A 22,890-nucleotide genomic window follows, 5' to 3' on the forward strand; every position below is an offset into this window, starting at 1 on the left:
GGTCTCTCTTTCACTAATTCTTTTTCTTTGTAATCCTACTTTCCACCTGAAACGATCAATGTAATATTTTTCTCAGCGATGAGTATGATACTCAACAATTTTATACGTTGTCAACTAGTATATATAATTATAATTGATAAAAATTAATGAGGATCTTCAAGTTTCATTCTTTTTGTTTATATGAAAAAGAATTGACGAGTATATGAAAATAAATTCAAAATATTCTGTATTCTATTTATTGATATGATCGATAAATCTAAATATATATAATCTCATATTAAATGAGAATTAAAATTGTGAAGAAATAATAGTTATATCTTAAGTTTTGTCGATTCATTCACTATAGTGTTCACATTCAACAATATAAACATATCGACTTTTTTCCACGTTCCTTGGATGCCTGAACCAGTAGGTCCATCGATTTTCACGCATGGAAAGCACAACGAGAGAGAAACGAGCGGCGCAATCGTTACGTCGAAAAAGAGAACTCTGAGACTTGGATTTCCAAGTGAGTTCTTCGAAGTAGGGAGAGAAGATATGTCGTGAATGTGTGCTCTCTCTTTCTCTCTCTCTCCCTCTCTCTCTTTCTCTTTCTCTCATTCACTCACTCACTCTTTAGTTGTTCTCTTTTGCACGGTACGCGCACACGCAGAGGGTTACCTTCGAGTGTACACGTGCGGTACGCTGTTTATTCCGAAGGATCTCTCCTTCTCCATTTTCGTAGACCATTATCTCGTATGGTTGAGTGGGAACAGCATAAGGGGGTGGAGATGCTCCTTCCAGTGTCCAAGAAACTCCACTCTACCGATACTTCGCTGGTCCTCGTTTTCTCTTTATCTCTCTCTTTCTCTCTCTTTCTCTCTCCCTCGCTCTTTTCTCAACTATGCTGGTAGCAAAAGGATGCCTTTGGACTTTAGACTTATTTTTTATCGATCGTGATCTTATTTACTCTTTCCTACTCTCGGATTTATCTGGTTACTTTGATCCTCATCTCTTTGAAATTTATATGTTTCTTAAATCGATCAATAAATCCGATAAAAATTAAAACTATACATCGTTTAGTACTTAAATATGAAAATATTAATTGACTTAAAAAATATCTTAACTACCGTGATTGTAATCCACAAATTTGTATCTGCGAAAAATATTCAAGTAAATAGTATCGCAAAAAAAGTATTATACAAATTTGAATAATATAGTTTGTCTGTGTGTGTGTGTCTAATAATTATATTTTTATATTTGTCGTTAAGGGAAACATTCTTAGCGAATATTTTGAAAGATCATCTTTCTTGATGGCTCCAAGAAATGTGCTATTGCATCGTTGGTTAAATAACTATTATCTCTTCGACGTTATTTTTACGTTCTATAGTTTAATGAAGCAAATACGATTGCTACTTGACTGCTAGATGATAGATAAACACGTGCACCTTGCGCGCACGAATATAGATATTTATATTTTAACGAGGCTCGCCGACGGCGTTATTTGCAAAGATTCAGGATCATCGATGTCCTCGTCGTAGTTGTAGCCGAAGAAAATAGAAGGAGATGAACGATTGAGTTAGAATCTTACTTGTTTGCATAGGTGTACCTGCTCGTACGGACGTTTACACGTGCACCGCCACGGGAAGAGCACGTTTCCGTGTGTGTTTGAACAAAACTTCTGTTAACGTCTCCTTTCTTTCTTTCGGCGAGCCTCTTCGATGACTTCGTACTTTGACTTTTGTGTACACACGCTCCGCAAGCGCGTAAAAGTAATACAATATTACCAACCGTGTCTACCTTCTTTAAAGTTTCTTTATAATTTTTGACAAATTTTTCAATTTTGGAAGAAAATTATATGCTGAATAATTTTTAAGATATAGAGATATCTTTTTTACATTAGATTTACAGATATTGATCGTACTCGTCATATCGACAATTACATTGAAATGCATGTTTTTCTGTTCATTATAACATTCGTTCATATCGTTAAATCGATCAATGTCAATACAAATTATTAAACAATAATATTCACAATTTTTCGAATTTCAAACAGAGGCAATTTGAAACCAATCAGATTTACAAATTTCTTAGATTTTAATGTCAAATTTCGAATGTCAAGATATGAATCAAAACGAATAATATCTTTTCGATTCTAATCGATTAAATTTGAAAAAGAACGAATATTTCTGAACTTTTGTTTTTGAATTCTATTTAGAATAAAAAAGATAAGAGATAAAGATAGCGATTGAAAAATTTCTCGAATGAAAACTTCATATTTATCTCTGTATTTTTATTGTCATCGGCAATTACGATTTAAACGTAGGAAACATGTATAGGTATATTATATAAATATATTAAGAAAATATAGATACGTTTAAACTGATATAATCGTAAGGTACGATTCATGAAATGGATCGTTTCTATTCAATGGCGGATCATATAATAAAATCTTTCTTTGCCCTTTGCACGCTTTCGAACGTACTCTCAGACGCGTGGCTTCTCTTTTGAAAAAGCCTCGAGAGCTACGAACATATTTTTATAGTCCTACGCTTTGGTTCTTATTCAGGGTGTATTGTTAACGAAACCAGAGCGCACTCTGGTTCTTTGTTTCGTCTTTGAATGCGAGCGCGCGAATAGCTGCGCGCTCGCGCACGTTAAGGTCGTCTCTTCTCCGAAAGAAAGAAACGAAGATACACTTCTTCTTGAATAATCGAATAGAAATTCTATTTAAAATTCTTTAAAATTTTCTGTCTTTCTCTTTCTTTCTTCCATTGTCCTTTCTTTTCATTATTTTATCCGCTGTTTGTACTATTACGTTCGTCGTTTGTGTGATAATTATTATAAGATATAAAAAATATCTTGTTTATATGCATGAATAAATGAATCCGACGATTATATAATAAACTACATACGATTCAACTTTTTAACAAGGTGATATAAACAAAGTGATATAATATTAATGATATAATATAAATGATATAATATAAAACTTATTATAACTTATTATAATTTGGTCTAGATCAAACTATATTATACTAATTGTAAGCATTATTTAAATTTAGCAAAAATTAATGTTTGAGTATGAATTAGTTAATTTATTAATTAATAAACACTTCAATAGAATATATATAAATGCCAGATTTCAATGTTTCATAATTCAAGTGTTTACAATTCGGTCATAATTCGAAAATTAATTTCAATAACATATTGATAAAAATAATGATTATAATTATCAAGTAATCATGAGATAAAGTTACACGTGAAATTTTGACTTTTTCACTATACGTATGTACTTACATACCTACGTATTTCCCTTGAATGCAAATAAATACATAGCTCAACGAATTCATGCGATTTATTCAAACAATAGTGACGGCTGAAAACAAGGGTTAGAGAGGGGTTAATAGTAGAGAAGGGATGGTTGAAGCGTGCGCACGCGCTCCTATAATAAATTATTATTCTATTCGAATATCGGATATTACTCCGGTGATATTCGAGTGCGGCGTTATTATCATCGAAATGTTGGTCCGCATACATACACGGATACATACACTTATACGCATATGCTCTTCTCTATACGTAGTTAACGCGTTAACGCGGAGACGTAGGTGGCGATCGACGTCCATGCTTCGGCGATCGTTCACATTATTATCGACTGAGTACTGGGTGCTAGTCGCGCGCGCCTGTGTCAATGTGATAGGAGAGAAAACAGCACTCGATACGGAATTCTGTGATTGTCAGATCTCGAAAGCATAATAGGTCGCAAGGGGGTGGGAGTTGGTGGCTGCGATCGAAGTATGCATAGGGGTAGCACGTCTATTCAAGTCTTTCTATATCTGGAACACTCCTTTTCTATGTGAAGGCAGTCCAGGATGATGAGCCAATGCACGCTCGAGTACTATAAATTGATGGACCAGAAGTACCGTTTTCTACCAGTACATCACGCGCATCGAGTCCCGCAGAACTTGAAGAGCAAGGTCTGGCTATGTTCTTACCAGTCTGATCCCTTTTTTATAAATTCAAAGTCAACGCTGAGATATCGTCTCAAGTGTTGAAAAAAAGTATCAGACCTTTTCATTTTTCTTTCTCTCTTTCTCTCTCTCTCTCTCTCTCTCTCTCTCTCTCTCTCTCTCTCTCTCTCTCTCTCTCTTTCTCTTTCTCTTCCCTCCGCCCTCTTTCTCTCTTTACTTTTTCGGCGATTTTAATTTGTTGAATTTCTTTTCTTAATCATTATGTTTCAAAAAAATATTAACTGAATTGTGATAACTTTGTTGATTTTTAGAGTTCCAAAGAATCGAAAAATATACATATATATATATATATATATATATATATATATATATATCTAACTCTAAGAAAGCCATATGAAATCTATGGAGAAGAAAAAAGAAAAGCTATCGAAATAAGGATGCTTTGTTTACCACGGGCTTCTCATCCTCGCATTTTTCTTTCCGTTAAAAGAGACTGTTTCACTTGATACGTATCGTATAACGAGAAGTAATCGAAAGAGATTAAGTATAATGTACGGTATCATTGAAATAAAAAAAAATTCATATTCCAAGCTTCTTTGAAATTACTTTCAAGAAATCAAAATTTTTTCAACATGTTATTTGCAATCGAAAAACAAATTTGACTATAAAAATTTTGTAATAAGGTACATAAAATAATTATAAATAATTGAGAAACTGATCAATTATATTAATTATTTCGAGGAATAAAATTGTAAAAAATAAAACATTAAAATCGTCCTCATTACTTTCGAGACAAACTTATATATGTATACATACGTACATATAGATATATTCACTAACGTATCTCGACTCTCATCGAGTTTGAGGTTTCGTAAAAACTCACGACGAAATCATTCAAGCTTGGGAAGCGAAAACGCGCGAATGCATAGGTACATGTTCGCCTTTCTTTTTCTCGACATACATAAATATATATATATATATATATATATATATATATATATATATACATATATACATATATACATAAATCGAAAAATAGAAGGAAAAGGCGGAAGGGCGACTTCTGCCCTTCTGCCGTCCCGCGATCCCTCCTGGTGCTCTCGGCAAACGTTTACGAGGCATAAACGCCGAAACAAAAGACGGCTGGGTGCGAAACAATTAAAAACGTTACGCCCGATCGCTCTCTTCCCTTCCCGCGCGCTTCTCTTCTTTTCCCTCTTCTCTCTTTCTTTTTCTTTCTCTTTCTCTCTTTCTCTCTCTCTCACTCTGATTCTCACTCTCACTCTCTCTTGCTCTCTGTGGTTCTCTGTACCTCACTCCCACCCCCTGAAAGCTACCCTAGCCAGCTCGTGGACCACCCCCCGCTCGTTTTCACCCTTTTTGGCCGCACAATAACGAAAACACAGCAATGTCTGCACTTTCCTTCCCCTCCCCTCACCACTCCACCCCTCTCTCTCTCTCTCTCTCTCTCTCTCTCTCTCTCTTACTCTCCCCACTCCTCAATCAGATTCGCTAACCCCTACTCCAGATCGCAAAACTCCCACTACGGCCGATCCGCGCGCACTGTCGCCCAACAAACAAAAGGGAATCGCGTCGATTTAATGACTGATCGGGCTGTTGCTCGCTGTTGCTGTCGTTGCTGGCTTCAAGGATCTCAACGTTTTTTTCTCACTCATTCTCTCTTTCTCTCTTTCGTTCTCTCTCTCTCTCTCTCTCTCTCTCGCTCTCTCTCTCGCTTGATCTTTCTTTCCTTCTTTCTTTTTCTCTTTCTTCTTCTTCCTCTTCATTTCCTTCGATTTTTCTTTTTCCCTTTCCTTCTTTCTTCGCGAATATGGAATTTCCGTTTTCTGCCTCTGATTTCTCTTTCTCTTTTTCCTTCTTTCGCATAATCCTTGATTTTTCCGACATCAGCAAGAAGAGATCGGCCAGCTGCTATTTTACAGGCTTATCGATACGTGATAATGAGAAGCTTTTGTTTTGTGCTAACACGTACACAACCATCATCAGGACTGCCTTAAAGCTTCGGCTTTTCGTTTTGAATGCAACGCTCGGCCGATTTCCGCTCTGTTGCTTGCATATACAGACATAGACGTAGAGTTGCACTGTCCGTAGAAACGACGTCGTAGCCGAGCTCGAATCGATGAGAGAAATACATAAAGAGTGTAAAAGAGAAAGAGAGAGAGAGAGAGAGAGAGAGAGAAAGAGAGAGAGAGAGAGAGAGAGAGGGAGGGAGGGAGAGAAAGAGAGAACGATCGTTATGTACGCTCGATATGAACACTTTTCGTGAACGAGGTATAATTAATGCGCGGAGAAACGGAGTTTTGTAATTCGCGTGAGATTCGAGAGTCGTCGTTTCGTTTCTAAAGCTACACGAATTTTTAGGTACTCGAGGTAGCCCGCTCGCGAAAAAGAAGAACGCGAGTTGTCGACGTACGCACATCGACGTGAAAGTCAAGTTAAAAATCTATAGGTTTGAGAAGTTTCACTCGAATCATACTGATTTTTAGATAACATACACATAGTAATCCCATCTAATTATAACGATATAATGAGAAATCTTTAAATAGGAAATTAATAGGATCATTCATTTTGTTTAACATTTTAAAGAACTATTATCTATTACTAAATCTTATCAAAAAATTACTAATTATAAAATGATCGAATTTTCTTTATTATTCTTTTTTTTTTTTTAGGAGTAGAACTTAGTCTTTATTTTTGTTTTTAATTGATTCAGTCATTCATCTTTCTTTTATACCTAAAAATGATATCGTGTCAGTATGATTCATTAGTCGATATGATTGTTCAAATAGATTATGTTTTATATATCGAGAAAAACACGTGGGACAAACGAGGTAAGATAAAACGTTGTCTCCGCAACGTTTTAGTCGGTGGTTAAACGTCTATGTCCTTTATCAAAGAAGAAAAAGAAAAAGAAGTTTTCTTCCTTTGGTTTTGGATCCTACTCCAATTACGGTACCTCGACACAGCTGCCAATAATTACCGGTTTGGTTCGTAACCTCAGAATCCCTCCGAGTACCTTGGAATTATATAGATATTGTCTCTAATGATGCGGAAACTTGGCTGGTTCTCGGCTGGTATCGCTTTCGTAACGCCCACACTTCAACCTCGATCATTCTTCTCGTTCACGAGATATTCTGGACGTTTATATTATCGGATCAAGTTACGTCGAGAGCATTTTCGGTGCTCCCTCGCCAATCGAACATACCGTTTACAATAGACGTGATACACTTTTGTCAATCCAATTTACTATGACGTATATATAAATGTGCGATCCTCGATCAGAAACCTACAATATGAACTATGAGAATGCATCACAGTGTAGCGAAGGATTTTTATAAAAGCGGAATATATTATTTGAATTTTTTTTATTATTTTTTGAGGATATTCATAACATCTTTTGAAGGATGCTATTAAATCGAAAAATATTAGATAATGTATATGTACACAAATTTTTGCAATGTTGTAATAATTTACTTTTTAACTACAAAATTCGAAAGTCGATGCTACATTATGATTTTGAAATTTTAGATACTTACTTTTTTCCACGGCACGATATTTCGATATCGTAGATCGGAAATCTTCTAGATCTTGAAAATAAAATTGACGAAAAGTTTAGTCTAGGTGTTGATCGAAATAGTATTAAAATCCCGATTTGAATCACGATTTTACACGTGATTTAATCCGAAAAAAACCTTTGTATACTTTTCATGTATCCACGAAAGAGATTTTGAAAAACACGCAGGTACCTAGACAGACGATTTAGGTTCGTGCGAAAAAGAACCTATTTTTCCGGGATCGTTTCGAGTTACTGAAATATTATCGGATTACTTGTAACTTCGTTCTTTCGTCTCATTTTTTTATCCATCCTTGTCTTTTAGCAAAACACAATTATTTCAAATTTCGATCTTTACTAAATTATTTATATGTTACTTACGATATTTAAAGTGTATTTACAAAATACATGAAAAATTGTTTCTCTCGATATTATATATTACATAATCGAATAAAGATTTTGATGGAAAATCGATAAACTCGAGGGTTAAACGGTAAAGATTTTTCGCTACCAGTGATGGTTCAGGACCCTTTCGGATAATAGGTCCGAGATGATTCACTATCCCCATGTCTCCTATAGCCCTTAAGCGCACGCAACCCTTGGCCCACTGTATCCATACGTCAAGCCCGCGTGATCGTGAAGTCATATGATTCCTGTGAAGTGACACGGCTACTGTCACCTATTGTCCCGTTTAAATCCGAAGGGTCGATTTTCAATATATTTAACCTTATCAAATTAGGCTAATTATTTAACTAATAAGATTTCGATTAGATTCGACTTTTTGTAAACGTAAAAATTGAAGAAATATTCAAAAATAGAAAGAATAAAATATGGACGAAAGTCTTCTTCGTTTTCTTTCATATTCTTTCTATAGGACACAAAGCGAGTCGTAAGTAAGGTACGAAGAAGGGAAAAGAGATTGATAACGCGAGCCGAATCGATCGGAGACCCTTTCTTATGATAATCCTTCCGCAAAATTTTATGTCAGTGGGTGGAGACTAGAGTTGGTGACGGGTGGAGAGTTGAACAAAAATTGTCGACGATTTTCTGCAGCTGTCGCCGTTTAGTTCTCTCACCGTCGATTCTCGAATATAAGAAAATGTGAGATTTAGGTACAAATCCTTATTGTATTTTTCCGATATAAAAATCCAAATCATTTTTCCATCTCTTTCAAAGATGATTCGAGATTTTCGTGTTCAAAAATTCCGTAAAATTTCATAAGTATTTATACATGTCAAATTCGATTTTGAATTTACTGTCTTCATTCTATAAAGCGGATGTAATAACACCGAAAGGTAGCTCGCGAAAGAGTATATATTAATTTCAAATTACTCCCTCGCGAAAGGGGATCGAAAGGACGGGTCAGGGTAGGCGTAAAAAAAAAGAATGGAAGAAAGAAAGAAACGAGAGGGTGAAAAGTAGAAAGAGAGATAGAGTATACGTGAAGAAAGAAGATTAAGAGAGAGAAAGAGAGAGAGAGAGAGAGAGAGAGAGAGAGAGAGTCAAATATCGTTGTGGAGTGTGGTTATGCGTGCTTGCTTAGTCTTATTGTAAGCTTGGCTTAGGCTAATTTATAGAGATGTTTCGTGTCCTCCACAGTTACCCCGCAGGCTGTGTCCTATTACTCCTATCCTCTATTATGCAGTTCCATCGTAGGCTGGAGAGCACCCGATATCTATATGCCATTCTAAATTATTCGGCATTGTACTCGCATGATTCCATTGTCCGCGTCTGTCTCCACCACCGTACGGTGATGCGCAATGCCGCAAGTTAGGGCGTAGACCCACAACGACATGCAAGCTCCGACGGAACCTCGAGTACTTCAATGTGTATGTGTATGCGCGTGTTTCTACGTACATCCATAGTATAACACACCTGAGTGCGTCGATCGTCGTCCTTCCTAACTATATCTCTACGTCCTCCTTCTCTTGCCTATACGTCTGTTTCGAGTATACCGCTGTCATCGATCAAGAGTGAGAGAGAATGAGCTACACGATCTCTCTCTTTCTCTCTCTATCTATCAATCTATCAATCTATCTATCTATCTATCTATCTATCTACCTATTTATTTCTATTCGTCTTGCGCTCTTTGATCATTCTTCTCTTAATATCTATTTAAACGTTGTTACTTTAGACTCGAATAGTTAATTTATTGTCTTCCCAAATAGTATTTTATCTTTGATCTCCCTCGCTTCGATATATCGATTAATAAGAAATTAAACGTTTAAGAAATATGTACTTATAAAAATTGAAATTCGAAACTTGTATGCACTGTTTTTTGTACTCGTTCATTTTCAATATAAAGGCTAATTGAAAAGTTCCAAGTTGAAGTTTCTTGCAAAGGTTTTGCATAGTTTAGCTTTTGCTATACAACGAACGATTCTACAGAAAGGTTCGGATTAAACGTCAAAGAATTTCAACAGAAAACTCTTTACTTCAAATCTTTCCCATTTACACTGTTCTATAAGATTGCATATACTTTGTCATTTGTATTGAAGTCGTTGAGAGTTGGTAGAAAAAAAAAGAAGAAAAAAAAAAACAAATTCGATCACCGTAAAAGATTAATTAATTGAAGCGAATTTAAAGTAATTTCAAATTAATCATTGAGTTTTCTTATTTTCTTGTAAAAAATTTCTCTTTTTCCTCCTGATCGTTAAACAAAAATACTCTTAGAAGATTTTAATTCTTGGGAAAATTATGCAAAGGAAAGGAACATGCCTAGAAGACGGTTGTTAGAGGACGCACTTGAATTAAGATATCCTAACAAAGGCACTTTTCTATTGCCTCTATTTCTATTATACTACTTCCACTTGTATCGCCACCTACCCTTATTATACCTTCGTTGCTTTTCTTCGATGGAAATAAATTACAGGAGAGTAAATGAAGTTGGAATGAATCGAATTGGTTGCCAGATAAAGAAAGAAGAACGAAGGAAATATATATATATAATATATATAAAAAGAGAAAAGAAAAATAAGAATAAAATAGTGAGATCGATTTATAATTCCCCATCTAGCTACTCTTCGTATCTCTCACGATCACCTGATCTTTCAACCATCCTCCCTTTCAATCCCTTCTCCCCTCTTCTCTCTCTCTCTCTCTCTCTGTCTCTGTCTCTGTCTCTGTCTCTGTCTCTCTTTCATCGCAGAACACGAGCGTACCTTATACTCTTCTTCGTTGACACTCGTCATCCACCCCACGCCGATGTCGTCATTCGCACGCATTTTCATTCGTCGCTCGTGTCAATTGCTTCGCTTTCGTGCCTTTCGTTTATTTCTCTGTCGCTCTATCTACTATACCTATCCATCTCCCTCTCTTTCTCCCTCCCTCCCTCTCTCTCTCTCTCTCTCTCTCTCTCTCTCTCTCTCTTCCTCTCTGTTTCTCCCTCTTATACAAACGAAATTCGGAGTTTAGAAGTGCCTTTATTATACGTCCACGCTTCGGCTTATCCACCCGATCGGAAAGTAAATTCGTTTTCCCATCAAGTTTCACTCATTTTCCAAGCGTAATCAATAATATTTGTTAATATATATCGAATAATACGAATAAAATAATACGAATAAAATTTGAAAATGGATGACCATTTTTATACTCTTTATTGTCTCTATTAAAAGAATGTTATCTTTGTTTGTTTGAAAAGGAAAATAAATAAAGAAAGAAAGAAAGAAAAAAAGAAAGAAAGAAAGAAAGAAAGAAAAAAGAAAGAAAAAAGAAAGAAAAAAATAAAGAAAGAAATTTAAAGAAAGAAGAACGATAAAAGTTAAATTTCTTTCTTTCGCATATGCCCGAGGGAATCAGATCAGAGTAAAATTGCACGAACCCTTCTCGAAATACAAGAGGAATACCGTTTCTGAAGTGAAAGACGAAAAACACTCGTGTTCACTACTATAATGTGCTCCCTTTTATGATACGTTGCGTTGGCCCTCACCGAAGGGCAAGCCCCAATGTATAATGGCTCGCTTTTTCTTCAGGTACGGCTAGACGTTTGAGAGGGCGATGAGGAGGATGATCCTTTTATATATACATACTCTATACACGTATACATTCGTATAAAAAAAACGAGACGAAAAGATTCGAAAAGAATTAAAAAAAGCGTAGGGCAGGCATATCAGTCGCTTCGATTTCCTAATACCCAAGCATTTAACCTTTTCGCGTGAGAAGAAAGCTTTGCTACCTCCTACCGATGATCTTTTCTCTTTCGAAAATTCTCAAGAGACCGAAATTCGAAAGGGCGAATCATTCATTCCTCGTTCTTTCGTAGGTATATATATATACCTATATATATATACACTAAATATCAAAAGAATGAATACTTCATTTGAAGAGAGTATATATGATGAGAAGCAAAGAGAGTTCGTTTTAAAATAAGATAATAACAAAGAAAGTAATTTTCCTCTGATACTTTATCGTAATATCAAAAGGAAAATTAAAGTATTCAAACTAAATAATACACCCTATATATAAGTACCTATACTTAAGAACGAAACAAGAAATATTGATAGTATTATATTACCGCGAAGTTTGAGTGAAATTTGTAGAACAATTCATCTTTAGAATTTTACCAAAATATTTGTCACTAATTTATACCTCAATTAATTGATTAATATACCTCATTATCTCTGCATTATGTGCTTATAACATTCTTGAAAGTAAACGTATCGTAATTCCTGTGTAAATAGGGTTCGGAACCCTATCCACCAGCATATTATATATATACATATATACATATATATATATACATATATAATATATATACCTACGTAAGTACTGTATATAAATGAGTGAGACAGGAAGGGGGTTGATTCTTCTATGTTACCCTCGAAGTACGGCAGTGTCGGCTACGAGGACGACATTTTAATAAGAGCTTCGTAATGCATATAATTCCGCAGGCACGACGGGCTATGCATTCGTTCGCGTTGAAATTTCACGCGTACGCGAGCATAGAATAGACGGATACACAGTACACTGCTTCAAAATGATTCTCTTCTCTTCTTAATACATACATATATATGTTTGTTTGTATGTATGTATATGTGTGTGTGTGTTTGTGTGTGTCTCAAATACAGAAGCTACATTTACGCTTCAATATTGCATTCCTTTCCTTTGACGTTGAGAGGATATCAATTATTATTATTAATATCATTATCTGAATGCTGGTGCACGATAAGAAACGTGGAAATCATTTTCCTAGAGAACCAGAGAGAAAAGAGAGAAAGAGAAAGAGAGAGAGAGAAATACAGGGATGGTGGAATTTTCCTCGCTTGGAATTTAACGGTTAATGCGATAAACTTCCAAGCCGAGTCACTGTGAATTTATCGAAGTGTCATAAATCGAATGAGATTCTTTATTGAAAGTAGATATATTGAATATGAATACTATAAATCGTTTGGCATATTCATTGAACAAAATTTAATGGACAATTAAATGATTTTAATATTTCAACTGCGAATAAGGATAATAATAAATGATGCATTATTTTCTTTTATTTTGATGTCTAAGATCTAGAAAATTTTTATCATTATAATATTTGCGAATTATGTAGAATGATTTATAGAAGAACTATCAACTTTCGTGAATTATCTCTGTACGTTTGAATTCAATTATTAAATCATATATAAATAACTGCAACACCCTAACGTTAAATATAAATTAAATGATATTCATAAAGAAAGATAAACTTATATTTCTTTTGAAAAGGGATACACAAATAAAAAAAGTATCAAGGAACGAACCAATTTCTAAAGGCTAATCGCTACGCTACGGTATTCAGCATCCATTCGAGGATTGTCCATGTATTAATAAATCGAGAGAGCCACAATATAATCATTATCATCAAGGATTAACAAGGGTTGGTTTGTTAGAAATAATTGCTATAGACCAGCAGAGTCGAGATGCCTTCTGAACTTACCAACAATGTAAATGAGAGAGAGAGAGAGAGAGAGAGAGAGAGAGAGAGAGAGAGGAAGAGAGAGAGAAAGAGAGAGAAAGAGGACAGGACGATTGCGAATAAAGCTATAATATCGAACTCGTTCGGCCCTCTTGTGCACGTGCACGACCATCGAATTTATATACGGTAATGCCTGAAAGACTCGGCTTTCTCTGTAGTAGGTGGTGGAAACGTAGCTCGACTGACCGCTCGTTAAAAAGTTTAACCGTCCGTTTATTAGTACGAGAGTGCGTTCCAGGGGTGGGATGAAATGTAGCTAGAGTCTTAGCCAACTTTCTCTCTCTCTCTCTCTCTCTCTCTCTCTCTCTCTCTCTCTCTCTCTCTCTCTCTCTCTCTCTCTCTAACTCACCCTCTAACCTCTTCTCTTGGTTGCCCCAGGCATAAGTGCTTTTCCACGTTTTAACTACGAGCGATAGCATAACATTTCGTTATCGTATTATTTGTTATATATATATATATGTGTGTGTGTGTGTGTGTGTGTGTGTGTGTGTGTGTGTATGTGTATGTGTGTGTGTGTATATATAATTTAATTTAACGTGTAATTATAGGCAATATACGTATATATTTGTCTACGACTAGTATGCGATAAAATTCAATAGTTTGATCGATTTTATATGAGTTTTATAGTATTTTGATTGCAATTTAAGCATCTAATTTTCTAAATTATTATATATTTATATGCAAATATGTATTTGTATATAAGATGAATAAGAATCAACGAGAAATAATTTGATTGATTTTCATGAATATTATCTTTCTACATTAGAAAAAAAATTGCAAGTGAGAAATAATACGATTGATTTTTTACGAATGTCACATAGTGTCTTGATTGCAATATGTTTCTATTATTCTAAATACTTTTAAGTATGTCATTTGGAAAACTGCAGTTTATTATAAGTTGCTGTTTGCGTTTCTTATCGTAAGTGGATGGTGAAAGGGAGATTTAGTATTATAGGGAGTAATAAAGCTAAGCGTTCGGTCTTTTGTTTCTGTTCGAATGGACAAAAGGGTGGAACTTGCGTGGGATTAATTTATAAAGCCAGAGATAGATATGAATGGTATATAGGGTGATTAGTTTTTATCAACGTATGAATACTGACTTTATTGTGTCTATATCAATTTGTTTATGTTATTTTTGTTAATATCATAAATTATATTATATATATATATATATATATATATATATATATATATATATATATATAATCACGATTTATTGTAACGATGCCGATAACTGGAATTCAAAATGATCACTTATGGTAAAACTTCCATTATCTAAACTTTTCTCTTTCTCTCTTTCTCTCTTTCTCTCTGTCTCTCTCTCTCTCTCTCTCTTTCTTTCTTTCGCACTAATCACTAGACTAAGATATTAGTAGCCGAGAATAAGCATTATGCGATTATCGTATTGAGCAGTCGCTCAATGAGTTTCCTACGAGTGCCGTTGCGTCTAACTTTCAAGTGGTGTTATAGAAACGGAATGTGGTATAGCTTCTTAACTAGAGTGTTCTCCCCACGCTTAGGATGTACCTTCGAGTGGGTAATGCTTAGAATAACGGACTCCTTAAAGAGCACATTGAGAGAGATAAAGAGGGAGAAATGAAGAGAGAGAAAGTTACTGTTTAGATAAAATATTTGTCGCTAATAATACATTTCATACATTTTTAATTTTGCTATCCAAAGACAACGAACTGATCGAGAAAGGAAATGTATGTGAACATTTTTTTTTATGTAATAATGACACTAAATTCGATGATTACCGTGTCATTAAATTATTCTGTCTTACTTTCAAGTAGCTGCTCATATATCTATATTTTTTAATTGTCTTATTTAATTTTTTTCATCGCAAAATTAATTGTTAACTCAATATTTGATTTTAGTTAAGTATTCGTTTATTAAATTAGTATAATTTAGTATAATTTACTAAGTAAGTTTTATATTATATAAATATTTCTTTAGATACATGAAAATGTATTGATTAATAGAGATTCGATTCTTATCATTGTTAATGCATATTATTGTATTCATTATAAATTAATGGCTTTTGGATTAGAACGAGCTTAATTAGAGAAGATTGTGCCAATCAAAATATTTCTTTCTAGGCTCGAAGAGAACAAGACTTTCCGATCATACCAAAGGAACGATATTAGCTGGGGATGATACGGGAAACGAAGATGATCGCGAATCAGATTCAGGTGGCGAACTTCGTGCCAATCATCCACTTGGTAAGGGGGCTTCACTTTATCTTTGATCTTTTTTATTTATCGTAAAAATATATTTTTTTCGATATTTTATTTAATCGATCTCACAAAGAGTTTATTTTCCTATCACCTATTTTATAATACCACGAATAATGTTGTATATAAATATTTATGTAACTAACTCATGATATATATATATATATATATATATAAAATTTAGCAGACAGATTCACTGAACGAAGTTTTATGATATTATCTTATTCATTGTTAAAATGACGTCTGTAGTTCAAGAACGCAATAAATTTGAAATGCCGCGCAGGTATAATATAATATATGTACATCTTAGTGTCATAAAAATTTAACAGATTCTTTCATACAGCTACATACAATTCTTTAATATAATCTTATTATCATTTATATGATGTGCAAATAGTATGATATATATGTTCGTTCATAATTAGAGTCGTAAAAATTTAATACATACATTCATTCATACAAATGGGATATGATGAAATGAAGTTCTGCAATATAATCTTTTAATGATAGTGATAATATAAGTTACGCTCAACGATGCAATAAATTCGCAACATCATGCAAACAAAGAGGGAGAATAGAAAGGAAGAAATATAAAGCGCAGGCGCCGTTATCTTCGAGCTAAGCCCCTTGATTTCACAAATATGACAGATAGATGCGTGACGCCGTTAAAATTTAAGGTGAAAAGCTTGACGTATCAACTAAACAAAGTTTCCTCTAACATCTCCCTTCACTATTCGATCAGCACACAAACTCTCTTTAGATACTTATACACGTCCGCTGGACCAACACTCGTTTCTGCCATTCTCGCGGCCTTCATGAAGCTGCAGGATTGGCGGGTACGTGAGTTTGCGCCAATCTCGTCTGCCTACCTCCTCCAATAGCAAATTCCCTTGATACTGTAGCAATCCTCTCTCCAAAGCTCTAACAAGTGGAGATCCCGTCGAGCTACTCCTCTTTCTCGAATTCCCACCTTCGTGGTGAACCTTGGCACTCCCATCACTCTCCCTATTCGTCTCTAAAGATCGTTCTACCCCTTGTCGTTGCTGAGAAAAGAACAAGTACAAAAGGGTTCAGACTAGTCGTGTCTTTGTTTAGGTATTTTATGAAATAGTATATCTTTAAATAGTTCTCGCGTTACAGTCAACGGATACGGTTTTATAGTTTTTTCTTCTTTTTTTTTTGGATTGTAATTTTCAATATTTGTCGATCTTAAAACCTTTTTATTGTGAACATTCTTATCTACGAAAAGTGAAATATTTTGAATGTAAGAAGTCTAAGGATATTTACGATTTCTTATAGACATTCTATTTCATTTTATAACGACATTTTTAATTATCCTCAAGAATTATTACGTAGAAACATAAATAATTTATGTGACTAGATAATAATTGTATAATTTTTATAATATAATAAGTGTTTAATATTTATTCATTTAATTTGTTCATCTGAAATGTTTTTTGATTATAAAAAAAATCTTGTGCATTAGGTAAATTCTTCTTTTAAATAATTATTTGTTGTTTTTGAAACATGATAACTTGTTTCAAGTATAATGAAAATTTAATATGCATTATGCATTATATATCATTCATTGTTAATAATCAAATTCATTTGCGTTCTGTGTTAAAAGTTGTTTCTAGCCCTGTCGACAGTCAAGACGCCGAAATAGCAAGAATGCGTACAAATAGTCTGAATGATTCTGAAGAAGGAAGTCCAGAGCCAGGTTCTTCGAGTCCCACGCATACACCACCCCTAACGCCTGCACTTACACCACAAAGAGAAAGTACACCAGCTCCGGAAAACCTCAGCTTGCGTAAAAGCGGAAGTCCGCCACAAACACAACAAACTCCACAGGCGGTCGATCTCGTGCAACCCAGACCAAGTCCGCCATTAGCCTCACTCGCAGTGAGTTCAATACATTTCTCAGATTTGATTATGTCAAAATTAATAAAAATTATTTACTTTAATATCATCGATTCGTATATATATATTTATTTATTTATTTTTTTATTTGACTTACTTTTTAATATTACTTACATTTTAAATTAATATTAATTTATTATGTTTATTTATTGATTTTTTGTAATTATAAGCCTGGAAGTAGACATTTTATCTTTAATCGATAATATTGCTTGAAAATGCTATCTATCGATAAACAATTCGTTTAATCTCTTTAGATAATAAAATAGACCCTTCAATAGAACAAAAATCATTTATGTATAAATTATTGCATACTACAAGAGTTTCAAAAAGTTTCTTATAAATAGCGTTTGTAAGTAACATTATTAACAAAAGTATAGAGTGATATCTATATTCAAGAACGATATTTATAATTACAAATCATATATTTTTTTTCTATATTTTAATAAAATCAAAACGATGTTTTAAATGAATGAAATAAATTGAAATAACCTTGGTTTGTTATTTATTAATTCCCCTTAAGTATTTTCAATAAAATTTTTTAGGAAAATCCGTATTCTATGTTTCAGGCCGCAGCGACGTCGGTGCATTTTCCTACTTATGCACCACTTTATGGACCAGCGGTCAGTTCCCTGTACTGTTCGCCCACGATTTATCAGCATCAACATCATCCAAATGTACATGAACCACGAGAAATTCAAATGCAAATGCAAATGCAAAATATTCAACAACCTTGTGGTATACAAGTCCAGCAACAACAACAGCAACAACAGCAACAGCAACAGCAAAGATCGCCAGTCGATGTTCTTCTTCGCGTATTTCCTGGACGACGTCGAGCCGATGTGGAAGCCCTATTGCATCGATATAAAGGTAAGTTTTGAAATGTTTAATTAAGTTTCATTCTTTCTCATCTTTACTTTCAGAATAAAATAAAAGCTTATCTTATTAGGATTATAATTATTAAATCGATACATGTAAATAATATATCTTTTGAATCGATCGTAAACTTTATCATCCAATTAATTCTACAAAATCAATATACATTTGAAAAGCTTCTGTCAAAGCAATGAAATGCAGATTATAATGGAAAAATTTTCTGACTAGACGAAAAAAGTAAAAAAAAAAAAAAAAAAAGAAAAAAAAAGAAAAAAAAAGAAAAAATCTATGAAATAAAATTGTATACCACTAGGTGATGTGGTATCAGCGATGGAAGTGTTAGTCTGTGAGGATAATCTTCAACCAAAGTCAGCGTTCTCACCATTGGCGGGTGCCTTGGCTTCAGCAGCAGCTGCTTCGGCATCAGTTTCGGCAGGCTATACGACACGCAGTGCTTACTGTACCACACCGATCCCTTCAACGAGACATAGATTTCTCGCAGCACCTTACGCTGGTACTGGTTACCTTCCAACCGTGATAAAACCACCGAATCAAAGCCTTCACGCCAATGGTACAGGTGATGCCTATCGAGAAACATCACCGGATGATGCCAGTGATAAGACCAGTTATTCCGAGTGACCTGAACAAGAGAGGACCACTGTTTGGTCATATTTGCAGTAGTCGAGAATATCTTTCGACCGCCATTGTCCTTTCTCCGAGAAGAACACAAGCTATCTAAGCTATTAATAAAAATCAAAAAGGAGAGCTGTTATTTTGAAAGGTAGACGATAAATAAATTATCATCGTTCTCTCCGCTCAATTTTCTTCCAGCTCGGACTCGATTCCAATATGGCGGTTCTAGATAAATCACGTCCTACCCATTAAATTAATTTTTCTTTTTTTTTTTTTCCACACAAATTTCTAATAAATATAAATCGTCGTTATTATCACCCGAATGATATTTTTATTTTCATAATAATATCATAAATAATACGTATTTTATGTAATATCAGTGAAATGGAAAGCTTACTTTGAATTTTCCATTCACGTTCATTGCACTTTAAGAGTAAGTTACTCGCATTCAGTAAGAGACAGAGATTTTAAGAGACGCGTGGTTTGACGTGAATAAAGACTAAGAAGGGGTGGCCACCCTTTCGTATTTGTCCACAACATTGAACGTAATGCACGCGCGAAATCGACTGCCTGCTTACGAGCTAATTTTAAATCGTACGGAGATCTCTACCTAACATCAAAGGGATTAGAATTGTACGTAGGAAAGCCGGTTTTATCCGTACCAATGTCAGAAACAGTTGCGAACTAGTTAATTTCGATAAGATCGACTTTGACGAGTAACCAATAAAATTCTTCCTGAAAGGAACATCATTGTCAAAGGAATCTTATTTTTGTTGATAATAATCGCTAAAACAATTTATTATTTTTAAAGATCTTTATTTTTTGCACAAACTGCTGTTGCTGCTGCTGCAAAAAAAAAAAAATAATAATATGAGAAAAAGACTTTTATACGATCCCATTTCTTATCGCTTAAAACTATATAATTAGAAATAATAATTTTGTTAAATAAAACGAGCTTTCTTTGATCCAACATAACGACGATTCGATAAACATATATTCCCTTCACAAAATGAATTATCTTCAAATGAACCCGATACGATTACGTCTGGATGTGCACATGACAATCCGCCCGAGTAAAGCGATATATTATAACTTCCTGTCCACCCATTTACCCGCAAACTCGCCATAATTTCTACGAGAACGAATTATTTCATATTCAAGAAATAAAATGTTCACAGTGAAATAGCGAAGATTTATGCGAAATATTTCGAGAATAAACGATCATCTTGAACGAAGACGATCGAGAGAGAGAGAGAAAGAGAGAGAGAGAGAGAGAGAGAGAAATAGTATACTATATTATACATATAGGTCGGTTCGTTATAAAGAATATTATACTTTATACATGTATAAAGAAAATGCGAACGTTACCGAGTACGTATATTCGTAAAATAAAAGTTTAATAAGTACGTATGTTGGATATATTAATAGGATCAGAAATGAAGAATTGTAAATAATAATAAGCGTGTGTTGCCGATTGATTTTTGTTTCGAGGACGATTTTCCGATTCATTTTCGCGATTTGTCGCATGTAGTACGACGTTCTACGAGTTCGAACAGTATACATGTTACGTACGTGTATGCGTGTGTGTCCGTGTATGTATGTATAATATGTACGTGTTTGAAAGGAAATGAGAGCAATAGAGAGAGAGAGAGAGAGAGAGAGAAAGAGAGAAAGAGAGAGAGAGAGAGAGAGAGAGAAAGAGTATGTACGAGCATTCGAACGACGAGAATGTTATAACGTATATCATTCGTTTATTTTTTTCTGTACCTAATCCTTAGAATTTTGGCCGAGATCTCGTAGTAACGAGTTACAAGGTATTGCGTGTAGCCTATCGATTAAACGCCCTTCCTATCCGATAAAATTGCTAAGAATAAGAAGAAAATAAGAGAGAGAGAGAGAGAGAGAGAGAGAGAGAGAGAGAGAGAGAGGGACAAGAGAATGCAGTAGGAAGAAAGGCATTAAAATGTTTATCGAATATTCTTGAAAAAATGGAAAAAATGCAGTAAAAAAAAAAAAATTATGAAAAGTTGACGACCATGTACACTCGTTATACATACATAATACATGTTTCACGACGAGACGCGCGGCGCCATAATTATGTATCTGCAATATACTTAGATTATACTTCTCCGTCTATACGGCCTCGAACGCACGTCGTACTTTGTAGTTACCAATAAATATGTTACGAGAAATAAACAAAAAAAAAAAAAAAAAAAAAAAAAAGAAAAAACAGCAAAAAAGAATGTATAGATCGGACGTAAAATGAATAAACATGATATTGATACTCAATACGAATGAGTTGTAAATGATTTTTTTTTTTCTTTTCGAATCTTTGATTCGTTATAATCTTCGATAAGGTAAGTGTGTTTTTTTCTTCTTTGGTTTCTTTTTCTTATTTTTCTTTAGCTCCTTCATAATTTTTTTCTTTACTTTGTTATCTTCTTTATTCGTTTTCCTTTCTTTGTTTTTTTCTTTGTTGGCTTTCTTCCTCTTCTTCCTCTGAATGGCATTTCATTCCACACGAAATCTACATAATTTCCATTCTTCTTTATTTTTATAAAAGTAAATATATAAAAATTAAATGAATAATTCGTTTCGGCGTACCTCTTAAAGAATTCTTAAATTCGCTTACTTTCAAATGCAATAGTCTCCCTTTTCTTCTTAGCTCGACTTGCATTTGCTCAAAGGTTAACACAAAATGACGGGAAAGGAATGTTTGCGTAATTCGAATGACTTAGTTGCGTGTCTCCGAAGCATAGAGAGAGAGAGAGAGAGAGAGAGAGAGAGAGAGAGAGAGAGAGAGAGAAAGAGAAAGAGAGAGAAAAAGACAGAGAAATTAGCTGATAAGGAACGCCACGAGAACGTGACTTTTTGAACGACCCTCGTGCAAGCAAACGGCGACGAATTACGCGCGAGTCTCCGTGAATAGTTTATATCGTGTAGAAAACCGCTTTAATATGACAAAAGAATAGTGAGTAAGCGAGAAAGAGAAAGAGAGAGAGAGAGAGAGAAAGAAAGAAAAAGTAAAAGCAAAGATAAGAGAGAAAGAGAGAGAGAGAGAGAGAGAGAGAGAAGTTGAAAATGAAAGAATGAGAGGGTGAAATAGGAAGGGAGGGAACGAAAATTAATATATAATGTAGCGTTGAAGTAGTATATGCGGTATCATAATTTCTTTTTCCACCATGCAACCAAGAACAGAATAAGGGTGGGTTCCAGTTGCTACGCCACCACTTTTTTCCTCTCTTTTATTCTCTCTTTCTCTCTCTCTCTCTCTCTTTCTCTCTCTCTCTCTCTCTCTCTCTTTCTCTCTCTCTCTCTCCCTTTCTCACTTCGCTCCTTCTCAACGCTCAATGCGAGAGTAAAACGGGTATAGTCTCGCTTTAGAGGAATATAATCGACTAAACCTATTAGCGACACACGTTCCAGCATTACCATGCCGTCTCTATATACACACACACGTATATAGTTATATATAGCTAAGTATTATCATCAAGGACGAAAGACGTTTGGATGCATCTGCCAGATATTGCTTTTGGCCTTAACGCTAAAAGATTTCCATGCAAATCGTCTTGAAAGCAACGCCTACGTTCGTTCTTTCTTCATCGTCCTTAACAACACAAACCCAAAACTACTTTTCTTTTTTATTTTTCTCTCTCTTACCACATATTTCTTCGCTTATCTCATTTTCTCAGTCATATTCTAAATGAACGATCGGCCATATTGGTGGCATAGCATTCTTGGAACTTTCGATAATAT

The 22,890-nt window shown here is 34.5% G+C and overlaps 1 protein-coding gene across 3 annotated transcripts in view; it reads left to right on the plus strand.

Moving 5' to 3' along the window:
• Positions 1-21,346, plus strand: part of LOC124948300 (doublesex and mab-3 related transcription factor 3, truncated) — a 37,405-nt gene extending 16,059 nt beyond the window's left edge. The window contains exons 3-6 of one of the 3 annotated variants that reach the window (XM_047491728.1): positions 15,574-15,696; positions 17,336-17,610; positions 18,171-18,495; positions 18,815-21,346. In XM_047491728.1, the coding sequence (XP_047347684.1) occupies positions 15,574-15,696; positions 17,336-17,610; positions 18,171-18,495; positions 18,815-19,140 (1,049 nt within the window). In that variant the 3' untranslated portion in view covers positions 19,141-21,346. The remainder of the gene's footprint in view (positions 1-15,573; positions 15,697-17,335; positions 17,611-18,170; positions 18,496-18,814) is intronic. The other 2 variants (XM_047491729.1, XM_047491730.1) reach the window with 2 other exon arrangements.
• Positions 21,347-22,890: the final 1,544 nt, after the last annotated feature.

This window comes from Vespa velutina, chromosome 4 (genome assembly GCF_912470025.1).
Source record: "Vespa velutina chromosome 4, iVesVel2.1, whole genome shotgun sequence".
In the NCBI taxonomy this organism is placed as follows: Eukaryota; Metazoa; Arthropoda; class Insecta; order Hymenoptera; family Vespidae; genus Vespa; species Vespa velutina.